This window comes from Sphaeramia orbicularis, unplaced genomic scaffold (assembly GCF_902148855.1).
Source record: "Sphaeramia orbicularis unplaced genomic scaffold, fSphaOr1.1, whole genome shotgun sequence".
Taxonomy (NCBI): domain Eukaryota; kingdom Metazoa; phylum Chordata; class Actinopteri; order Kurtiformes; family Apogonidae; genus Sphaeramia; species Sphaeramia orbicularis.
Genome location: NW_021941530.1, coordinates 102109 through 114608, shown reverse-complemented (window position 1 = coordinate 114608; position 12500 = coordinate 102109). Strand labels below are relative to the sequence as shown.

General features: G+C 41.8%; 1 protein-coding gene across 1 annotated transcript in view; it reads left to right on the top strand.

Annotated features, from left to right (window-relative positions):
• LOC115416035 (poly(rC)-binding protein 2-like) overlaps positions 1-12500 on the top strand; it is a 243395-nt gene that overhangs the window by 222454 nt on the left and 8441 nt on the right. Inside the window, exon 14 of the mRNA XM_030129736.1 lies at positions 11759-11867. Coding sequence (XP_029985596.1) covers positions 11759-11867 — 109 coding nt within the window. The remainder of the gene's footprint in view (positions 1-11758; positions 11868-12500) is intronic.

Sequence of the window (12500 nt, the reverse complement as noted above, 5' to 3'; positions counted from 1 at the left end):
AGTGTTAGGGTTAGTGTTAGTGTTAGGGTTAGTGTTAGGGTTAGGGTTAGTGTTAGGGTTAGGGTTAGTGTTAGTGTTAGGGTTAGTGTTAGGGTTAGTGGTAGGGTTAGTGTTAGTGTTAGGGTTAGTGTTAGTGTTAGGGTTAGTGTTAGGGTTAGGGTTAGTGTTAGGGTTAGTGTTAGGGTTAGTGTTAGGGTTAGTGTTAGGGTTAGGGTTAGTGTTAGGGTTAGGGTTAGGGTTAGTGTTAGGGTTAGTGTTAGTGTTAGGGTTAGGGTTAGTGTTAGGGTTAGGGTTAGTGTTAGGGTTATTGTTAGGGTTAGTGTTAGGGTTAGTGTTAGGGTTAGGGTTAGGCAAACTCTCACCAATGTTTGCCAAACTCAGATATCTGCTTCCTTTTGGATGTCATTCATTATTCATTTCATTAGTTGAAAATGAAAAGAAACAGCAGTCACTTTTTCAAAAGAGATATTTGTGTGAGAACACATTGAACACCTTCGTATTTGTACGACGTCAACACAAAATTAGGGCGACAGTGGTGCAGTGGATAGACCTGGTGCTTCACACACAGAAGGTCCTGGGTTCACTTCCAGCACCAGTCCATGGGGGTGGGACCTTTAGTCCATGGGGGTGGGACCTTTAGTCCATGGGGGTGGGACCTTTAGTCCAGGGTGAACCCCGCCTTCACCCAGAAGTAGCTGGGATAGGCTCCGCCCCTGTGACCCTCGTGAGGATAAAGTGGGTTCAACAAATAAATGAATGATAATGATGATAATAATAAGAAAAATAAGAATGATATAATAATAATAATAATAATAATAAAAATAATAATAATAATAATAATATGTATCTGAATATTTTATATTATAATATTACCAGTGTGCACCATAGGTATATGTAAATCTATAGTTGAATAATCCCAGAATGAAAGTACCAGTAGAAACAGTGTTTCATACAGTATATCCCTGTACGATCACATATAAATGCATTTGCTGATCTATAATCATAAAACCATGAGTGCATGATATAAATATATCCCAAACCTTCCTTTGGCTCCATTTTTTGACATAAACTGGATTGAAAAAGAGCAAATGAGTGTGTGACATGAGTGTGACTGATCCAGTTTAGTGGCTGCAGAGTCACTTCACAGTTCACTGTTCAGATCATGTGACATGTGATGGACAGGTGGACTGTGCTGAGGTCAGAGCACTGACCTTTACTTTAGAAGACCGTCTCCATCCACTGGTCCACCCCGTCTCCTCCTCTGTCCTCCTTCCTCCATCTCTTCCTCTGTCCATCCATCACATCGTTAATTCATCCTGTCACTGCTCAGCTTTTCGGAGCGTCCACATTTCTATTCCAGTTTGTACACACAAATACGGTCCCATTAAAACTAGGATTAAGGCTCAGAGGACTTAAACTGCGTACATGACACCAGCCGTCTCCTAAAGCTGGATTAGAACTGATGGGTCAGTTCTACGGATGTCTGTGACACTGTCAGACCGGATAAGTGGAGTTCACTTCAAAAAATTGAGTAAACCGGTTGGCTTAAAAAATGTCAGTAATGAGTAATGAAAACTGAAGTGTATTAAACTGAAATACTTGATTTGAATGGAATTTCTATTTTAACCCTTTCATGCACAGTGGTCACTCCAGTGGTCAGTTCTTCTTCAGCTGTTCTCTTGTATATTCATGGGTTTGGTTGTTTTAGTTCCATATCAGCCAACACAGTGGACACTCATGCACCATCCCATAATAATACACTGACATTCAGACCGTTACTGTAACTTTGCAGTTCTTGAGAAACCTGAACTATAGCAACATATTTGAGTGGAAGTCAACTGGTATTTGTTATTAGACTGTAATTAAGAGTTTGGGGGGGGGGGGGTTAAACAAGAAGTTGTTGTGTTTTGTTATTTTTTTGCATATTATTTGAGTGTGTAATAACTACTATTATAGTATGTTAAAATGTGAGAAAACATCAGATTAGCAACATTAAAAAACCATGTATTTCATGGTTTTCACACAGTATGACAGTGAATACATGTTTCTTTGCTTCAAAAATTAAACACATGGTGTCCAGCTAAGTGGACATTTTTGGAAAACCACAAAAAATAGGTTCATAAAAAAAAAAAAATTCACACATTGCTTTTCCATGCCTAAAGAGGAATTAAAGACACTCAGGAAAAAAATCTTGATTAAGGTTCTTTTAATACACGCATGACAGGGTTAAGTCCAACACACTAAATGCCAAGTTAATTAGGCCCGAGCCGAGTAAAGCCGGCGCAGGGCCTATTGAGTCTGCAGTGGGCGCATGGGGACGAAATCGCCAGTGGCGCGGTCGCCTTTCGCCACTGTTGCCACTCTCACACATATTCACATTCACGGCACTGAGACCTTTCCGAAGATGTATATGACATGTGCACAAATCGCATATTTACACCTGCTCAGAATGAATGGGAGTCAATGGGACACGCCCACTCGGGGTCAGTCATGTGGGTGTAAGTGCACGACACGTGACCTCTGACCCCACAGACATGTGGGGGACCTCGAGAGCTTTGACATAAGGCCAAATACGTGGTTGCCATAGAAACGGCTATGTTGTTCTTGCTCAGATTCTTATTATTTTTCTTTATTTATTAATTTTTTAATTTATTTTTTATTTATTTATTTTTTTATTTTTCTTCTCCTGCTCTTTGAGCTCAATTTTGACCCTCTGAACATTTATGAAAACTCACCAAATTTTGCCGAAAACTCAGGAGTGTGAGAAATTGAATTTACATATAGGTTTCGTAGATGTCGGTAAAGAAATGTTGCGGCAGCGCCCCCTTGAAAAGTGGAAATGCATTGCGCCAATGGGAGCACGTCCAACATAAAGTTTGTCATAGAGCCACGAAAATCGGTAGACAGATTCAACATGAGGAGACAAACAAAAAATATTATTATGGCCACGCCCCTAAACCTACCCTTAGTCGGCCATATTGGATTGAAATTTCCAAAATGCTGAGTCAGCGTTTTTGCTGACGTTGTATTTTAACTATCTCCTACTTGGCCGTTTGGCCAAATGAGCTCAAAATCGGTGTACAGTATCTAGACAAGTGGGGCATCAAAAGTTAGCCGAATTTTGTGAATCGGTGTCACAGTTTTTGTGCGATGAGGTTGCAAACTTTGCGAAGTTTTTTCGTTTTTACCATCACAAAAATTGCTTCAGCTCAGACATACAAACACCGATTTGGCTGAAATTTGACTCAGACGTCCATCGCCCAGGCCTACACCCATTTATTAAAAGAAATTGAAATTTCGCACTATAGCGCCCCCTGCAAATGTACATTTACAAAAATGACATCAGTTCGGACATACGAACACTGATTTGGCTGAAATTTGACTCAGACATCTGTCTCCCAGGCCTACACCTATTTATCAAAACAAACTGAAATTTTGCACTACAGCGCCCCCTACAAAAATTTTAAATATTTTTTTATTAAAATTGCTTCAGTTCGGACATACGAACACCGATTTGGCTCAAATGTGACTCAGATGTCTATCTCCCAGGCCTACACCCATTTATCAGAAAAATTTGAAATTTGGTGCTATAGCGCCCCCTACAAATTTACCTTTACGAAAATTACTTCACTTCAGATATACGAACACCAATTTGGCTCAAATTTGAATCAGTTGTTAATCTCCCAGGCCTACACCCATTTATCTGAAGAAATTGCCATGTCGCTCAGTAGCGCCCCCTACAAATTTACCTTCACGAAAATTGCATTAATTCAGACATATGAACACCGATTTGGCTCAAATTTGACTCAGTGGTACATCTCACAGGTCTACACCCATTCAATGGAAGAAATTTAATTTTAGCTGCATAGCGCCCCCTACAGATTTACTTATACAACAATTTCTCTAGTTTGGACATACGAACACTGATTTGTCTCAAATTTGAGTCAATTGTCAATCTCCCAGGCCTACGCCCATTCATCAGAATCAGTATCTAGAGAAGTGGGGCATCAAAAGTTATTTTTTGGATTAGTGTCACTGTTTTTGTGTGACGACGTCGCAAACTTTGCAAAGTTTCGTCGCGAATTTACCATTACAAAAATTGCTTCAGCTCAGACATACAAACACCGATTTGGCTCAAATTTGACTCAGACATCCATCTCCCAGGCCTACACCCATTTTATAAAAAAAATTGAAATTTCGCACTATAGCGCCCCCTACAAGTGTACATTTAAAAAAATGACATCAGTTCGGAGATACGAACACCAATTTGGCTCACATTTGACTCAGACATCTGTCTCCCATGCCTACACCTATTTGTCAAAAGAAACTGAAATTTCGCAATACAGCGCCCCCTACAAGTTTTTTTTAAATTTTTTTTAGTAAAATTGCTTCAGTTTGGACATACGAACACCAATTTGGCTCAAATTTGACTCAGATGTCGATCTCTCAGGCCTACACCCATATATCAGAAAAAATTGCAATTTGGCGCTATAGCGCCCCCTACAATTTTACCTTTACGAAAATTACTTTACTTCAGACATACAAACACCAATTTGGCTCAAATTTGACTCAGTGGTACATCTCGTAGGCCTACACCCATTCAATGGAACAAATTGAATTTTGGCTCCATAACGTCCCCTACAGATTTATTTATACAAAAATTTGTTCAGTTCGGACTTACGAACACTGATTTTTCTCAAATTTGAGTCAATTGTCAATCTCCCAGGCCTACACCCATTCATTAGAAGACATTGAAATTTGGTGCTAGAGCGCCACCTGCTGAACGATGAGCATACTTCTACTGGACGTGCCCTTGACGAGGGCCTTTAGATGCCGCTTGCGGCTTTAATTTAACTTCTAATTTGTTGCAGTGTCAGTTGTTTTTTTTAATCATTAGACTAAATATCATCAGTTCATTTGACTCAATTCCAAGTTGATTTAAATTAAAATCTTTTGCAATATAAACTGCTTTGTATAATTATTCAAATTAACCCTTTCATGCATGAATTATGAGAACCTTAATGGGTCCAAACACAGTCATGTCCCGTCAGAGAGCGAACTTTAATTGATCGCCATTCCAACATTTATTTCATTATAAAGTAGCTCCTTGTTTTGGATAATCCCTTATGGTCCAACTAAAGCCAAAAGGAATTTAAAAGTAAAAATGTGGGTCAAATTATCTGTAAAATGTCCTGTCAGAGAGATTTTGAATACCGTGTTTTGACCCTAATCAAGATATTGAGTGTTTTTATTCCTCTTTAGGCCTGAAAAAAACAATGCGATTGAAAGATTTTTTATGAACCTGTTTTTCATGGAGTTGCAAAAATATCCACTCAGCTGGAACACCATGCATTTAATTTTTGAAGCAAAGAAACATGTGTTTACTGGTAAACTGTGTGAAAAGTATGAAATAAATTTTTTAATGCTGCTAATCTGATGTTTTGTCACATTTTAACGTACTCTAATATTAGTTATTACTCACTTTATGGAGATAGTATGCAAAAAAAACCAACTTTTTGTTTAAGAAAAATGGTTAATTACAGGCTATTAACAATAACAATTAGCAATTGATTTCCACTCAAACCTGTTCGTGCAGATCAGGTTTATCTAGAACAGTACAGTTACAGTACTGGTCTGAATGTCAGTGTATTATTATGGGATGGTGCATGAGTGTCCACTGTGTTGGCTGAAATGGAACTAAAACAACCAAACCCATGAATATACAAGAGAACAGCTGGAGAAGAACTGTCCACTGGAGTGACCACTGGAGTGACCACTGTGCATGAAAGGGTTAATATATTGCAGTGCAGATGGACGTTAGACAGGAAGTTAACTCAGTGTAATTTACCAGAACAGGAAGTGCTTTTAATTTGGCAAAGCATAAAGACTGACATCAGGGGTGTCACACTCCTGTTCTTTCAGGTTCCACATTCAGTCTGATCTGATCTGCAGTGGACCCAATCAGAACGGAAGAACCTAGAAATAATAACAGCTGATGGGTCATTTCTGTGGGTGTTACTTTTTCTAAATATTCAAACTGTGCAGGATTGGCTCCTGCACTTCGGTTGGTTTCACCCGTAGTCGTAATAATCGCGCTTAAAATTCAGGTCAAAATAAAAGCGGTAGTAACCCTGAAAATGCAAGCTGTTGCACAGTTGATTAGCACAGAGCAGCTAGCCCGAGCCAAAACATTTATGTGTGCATCTAATTCCAGCAGTGAGTCATTCTGGAAGGATCCGCAGAAGAAGATGAATGAACGCTGGGACTGGAGCTCACACTCATGTTCTGAAACAGATCCAAGACTCAAAAAGGCAACGAGAAAACCAGCTCAGATTAATCTGCTTAAATATCTGGTATGGAGCGATGGCAGGTGATTAAAGAGGAATCCAAGAGCAGAACATCAATATTTAAAAATGGTCTGAAAGAATAACCAGAGGGGAAGTCACAGAGGTCAGCGTTCCACTCTTCTACTCATTCTACAATATTTAAAACAAAAACACACCTTATGATTAGTCTTTTTTTATCCTTTTTGTCAGTTCAAACCGATGGACTCATGTATTTAAATGTAACTGTCTATTATTGTTGGACTATGAACCTGGGATTTTGTTGCGTCATACATTGTGGGAAACGTCAGTTCGCTCCGCTGTCTGGAACAGACACCAGCCTGAAACGCCAGGAGCTCTCTTCCCTCTATGCATATTCCTCCGGCTGTTTCTGCATTTCAGCTGTTTCCGCATCATGTTTGTTTCATCCATATAATATCATATGGTCGTACTGGCGCTGCTGCTGTCAGGCGGCTGCGTGAGCCTTCGTTTCCCACAATGCACATCGCAACAAACTTCTTCAGATGCCCAGTTCCTCCTGACTCTGTTTGTAAACACGTTTGTTTGTGGTGGATGGAACTAAGAAACTGTTCAGCATGAGGAAGAGAATCAGCTGAGGAATGACAGACAGACGAACAGACCAATGAGACTGAGGAGAGGACTGAGGATAGACAGATTTGATGAAAAACTGGTCACGAAAGTCTCCAGCACCTTTAAAAGAAAAAAAAGTAAATATATATATACAGAATAAAGACAAGCACGTCAACCAACCCAGAACCATCCAGATGAATCCATGTGTGACTGTGACCCTGGATGGACACTGAGGACAGATGAAGGAATGGAAAGACACGACTAACATCTGACAGGACATGTTTCTGCACATGGGATATTGACAGGTCGAGAAGGTAGGCATTTAGAAAGACTTAAAGTTAGTTCGGTTCAGTTGGTCTGGTAGATTTGAAGTGTTGGTTTAAGTGTCTTTTTGTGGTTTTCGAAGCACTGGATTGCACCGGGCTGCGTCACATTCCAGCTGCAGCCAAAACCTGTAAAAAACAAAGGTTGTGATGATGCAACCGAACACAACCTGTGGGTTTAGAAGGGGCACAGGAAGTGCTCTCTCTCTCTCTCTCTCTCTTCTCATCTCACCATCACTTCATTGATGCCAAGCTTAGGTGCAGCAGCTCTATTTCCTTCTTCATCAGCCGGATCGATCGTTAGCTGAGAAAATATTAATTAGCTGCATCATTTTAGAGCTGCGGGTTCACAGTGTGTGGAAGAAAGTAGTGGCTTATAGAGCAGAAAGTACAGCATGTACACATCTAGTGTATTTGTAACAGAACCTGTGTCCAGACGTCAGCAGAAGTCTGTAAGGGTTCAGTTCTACCATCAGTATGTGTGTCATTGTTCTGACAAAACCAGCTCATACTAGTTGAATTTCACAGCTGATATCTATGCACTGAACATGTTTTCTGGATAAAAACCCAAATCCCTTCAGTTCTTCCATCAGTATCTGTGTCATTGTACTGATAAAAACAGTGCTTTGATTCATTCCATGTTTTCTGTTCTGTCTGTTTTAGTCACATGACACACACAGGAGTTAGGACTGGATTACATAACCAGGGTTTTGGTTGGTCTAATAAAACTTTCCGCAGCTGTACATTCATTAATGGCGTCCTGCTGCTTCTCGCTGTTTGCCATCAGATGGTCTTGGCTCTTCTTTTTATAAAATATCCACTTGTGCCTGTTCTACAGACCGCTGACAGAAACTACAAAGTGAATATAGACATGTGCACAGCAGGTATCATGACAGTTTAATGAAAACACAGCTTTAGACTCAGTTCACTGAGGATCTACAAACATGTGGTGGAAGACGATGGTGGTGGTGGTGGCGGGGGGGGTGTATGGAGTGTGTGTGTGTGTGTGTGTGTGTGTGTGTGTGTGTGTGTGTGTGTGTGTGTGTGTTTCCCATTCAGAATGAGAGGCTGCTGTCTGTGTGTGCTGTACTGGACTCCACTGTGCCTGCGTCAGTCCATTCATCAGCCGCTGTTACTCAGTCATTCAGTCTGTCAGGGCCTGGGTTAACCCTAACCTAACCTAACCCTAACCTAACCTAACCTAACCCTAACCTAACCCTAACCTAACTTAACCTAACCTAACCTAACCCTAACCTAACCCTAACCAACCCTAACCTAACCTAACCTAACCCTAACCTAACCTAACCCTAACCAACCCTAACCTAACCTAACCCTAACCTAACCTAACCCTAACCCTAACCAACCCTAACCTAACCTAACCCTAACCTAACCCTAACCTAACCTAACCCTAACCAACCCTAACCCTAACCCAACCTAACCTAACCTAACCTAACCCTAACCCTAACCTAACCCTAACCTCACCTAACCCTAACCTAACCTAACCCTAACCAACCCTAACCTAACCTAACCTAACCCTAACCTAACCTAACCCTAACCAACCCTAACCTAACCTAACCCTAACCTAACCCTAACCCTAACCAACCCTAACCTAACCTAACCCTAACCTAACCCTAACCTAACCTAACCCTAACCCTAACCAACCCTAACCCTAACCCAACCTAACCTAACCTAACCTAACCTAACCTAACCTAACCCTAACCCTAACCTAACCCTAACCTCACCTAACCCTAACCTAACCTAACCCTAACCTAACCTAACCTAACCTAACCCTAACCCTGGTTCAGTCCATCCATGCTGTTACTCAGTCATTCAGTCTGTCAGGGCCTGGCTGCTTATAGCTTCTGTCCTCCAGTCAAATACTGTGGGTTAAACACAGCAGCCAGCCCTAACCCTAACCCCAACCCTAACCCAGTCCAAATACTGTGGGTTAAACACAGCAGCCAGCCCTAACCCTAACCCCAACCCTAACCCAGTCCAAATACTGTGGGTTAAACACAGCAGCCAGCCCTAACCCTAACCCCAACCCTAACCCAGTCCAAATACTGTGGGTTAAATAGTTAAATACAGCAGCCAGCTCCCAGTCTGCAGAAGGAAAAACTTCAGACTTCAGACTTACTTTATTTTCATTCAATAATACACCATCAGTACCTTATTAAACGAAATTTCGGTGCTTAGCTCACCACAGTGTCAGTTTATAAAAACACCCACATACATAAGTACTTCTATGAGCAGTAGTTCCAACCTTTGTTTACTCCTGTCTCCATTAGAACATCCCACATTTGTGTCGACCTCACACATTCAAAACAAAGTTCTTCTATGTCAGTGTACAGTTCCTCTGGAGGTGATTCTGTCTGATTTGAAGTGTGATCAGATATTTGGAACAGAAATGAGACAAATACACTTGGTCACATTTAGATTTTTTCCAGTGTTAGGGTCCAAATACACAAATAAATGAACCAAACACTAATAACAGTGGGTTTAGACAAATATGAGCCCTTTAAGAAATCAAACTTCATTTCAGAACTCATAGGTTTAGTCCTGACTCCGTTGTTGCATCGCTGCAGTCGTGCTGAAGGTGATGCATCGCCATGACGATGAAGGTTTTGCATCACCATGACGACGAAGGAGATTCATCGCCATGACGATGAAGGTAATGCATCACCATGACGACCAACATCGATGAGGGAGTCCTATACCTGCAGTGGAACTCCGGCCTGCTGGTTCCAAAACCAGAGCTGAAGTGAGTCCAGTTGAGCTGATGCTGTCAGTGGAACAGTGGCATCAGTCTGAGTTTAGCTGCACTGTCTGTAATGGGAAAGACACAAGTCCAACCCCCTGCCCTGGTCCAGGATCTGCTGTCTGTTTGGACCTATGAGGACTGAGAAAAGACCTATAGAAACACATGGATTATTATTATTATTATTATTATTATTATTATTATTATTATTATTATTAATTATTTGTGCATATTCCTGCTAATAGACAGACAGATGTAAGTCATGTATTATTATTATTATTATTATTAGGGACTGAGCTGAAAGGTGAGACCCTCTCACTCTTGCCTTAAAAACAAGGCCCTATTGTTTTTCATTAGTTTTTATTTTGTTATTATACCATCACCATTTTGAACTGGATTTTGTCCCCCTAAACATGCTCAAAAACTCACCAAATTTGGCACACATGTGAGATCTGGAGAAAAATTTGATAAAAATGTAAAAATTAACCCCATAAGTGCCAAAATGGGCTCTCTAGCACCACCTATGTGAAAAAAAACATAACGGCCCTAGTGGCCAATAGGAATGTTGTAGAGACATGAAACCAACGACACAATGCTTGCTGGATGAAGCACTACAAATGAGACACTGACACCCATGACCTAACTCCAACAGGAACTTTGGAATTTGCCTTTCAAAATACAATTTCTAAAACTAACTCGTATGACACCGTTTGTCATATTGACTTCTAAATAGCACCAAAAGATAGAGTGAACCCACGCCTGTGTGGTCCTTTACTGTTCAGCCCCGTCCATTCAACATGTCTTCAGATCAGTCCCCTACTCCGGCCCTCCTGTCTGTGTGATCCTTTACCCTTACATGCCTCTGTCATCCTTTGGCCCGTCCACTAAATGTGTCTTCAGATCAGTTCCTCTACAGCACAAGGACACACACAGGATTATGAATGAGGTCACAGAACAGGAACCTCAGTCTGTACTCTGACAGGATAATCAACACCTCTGCAGGTGATGACACCGCTCAGGCCTCAGTTTCAGAGCTTCTGTTCCTGTTGAACTGGGAACACATGGACACACACACAACGTCCTGTTTGCACATGTGCAGAATGGGAACACATGGACACACACACAACGTCCTGTTTGCACATGTGCAGAATGGGAACACATGGACACACACACAATGTCCTGTTTGCACATGTGCAGAATGGGAACACATGGACACACACACAATGTCCTGTTTGCACATGTGCAGAATGGGAACACATGGACACACACACAATGTCCTGTTTGCACATGTGCAGAATGGGAACACATGGACACACACACAACGTCCTGTTTGCACATGTGCAGAAGAACAGCAGACACATTATAATAAGACACATTATACAACAGCAGAGAGCAGAGACACTTTAAGAGACATGTTACAGCACAGTACTGTATATATATATATGTGTGTGTGTGTGTGTGTGTGTGTGTGTGTGTGTGTGTGTGTCATTGCTCATGGACCAGCAGAGCAGCTTAATGACATCCTATAGTTCACAGTTAGAGCTTTAACAACAGCCTGCATGACAGACCAACACTCTGACTCCCCCACATCCCCTCTCTCTCTCTCTCGCTCTCTCTCTTCCTGTCTTCTCTCTCCTCCTTCAGTAAACCTTTCTCTGCCCCCCCCCCCCCCCCCCCTTCAGTAAACCTCTCTAAATTACCAGGGCAGCAGGAGTCTCCCAAAAATAGCCCTGGGCTCATCCTCTTCCTCCTTTCCCCTTCAGCTTCCAGCTGGTTTTACCAACAGCACTGGAGATGAGCCTCAGAAAACCTCCTATCTCCAACTGGAGACTAGCCTCAGAAAACCTCCAATCTCCAAACCAATCACCCTTGGTATCACAGGTGTTTGTGTCAGACTGCAGTGGAAGCTCAGCTGACCCTAACATGACTCCCATTAAATGCTCAAATCTGTTCAGTTGTTTTCATTTCATTGACTCCAAATGTGTTGGAACACGTTCATCTCACAGACGAGTTGGTTCAGAATCAGTCTGATCCCAGATCAGTGGACTGGATGTTGTTCACTTCTCCTCCATTCCCGTGTCTGTGTTTGTTCATTCCATCTCTGCTCAGTGCATTTGTCCGTAGACGCTCAGCGTCCATGCACTTCAATGGGACTGAGTGGAACTGCTGGAAACCACTACAAACTGGACCAGCACTGGACACATGACACCCTGTTGTCCCGCCCCCGGACGCTCAGCGTCTCCTGGGTCGAACAGAGCCATGGGCGGAGCTCGGCCGGGCCGGATGCCAAGCTTCCGCGCGCCGATCGGAGGACGGGTCCGAAGGCTGAATGCGGTTTGATTGACAGCTGTTTTCAGATCTGCTCCTTCACTGACACAGTTCAGTTTAATACTGTCACACATTCTGCTGTGAAATCACAGAAACCAAATGAACTGTTCATTTACTGACCTGAAAGAAAACACAAGCACTGGACTAACTGGTACACTGAACTGAAGTTACACATTT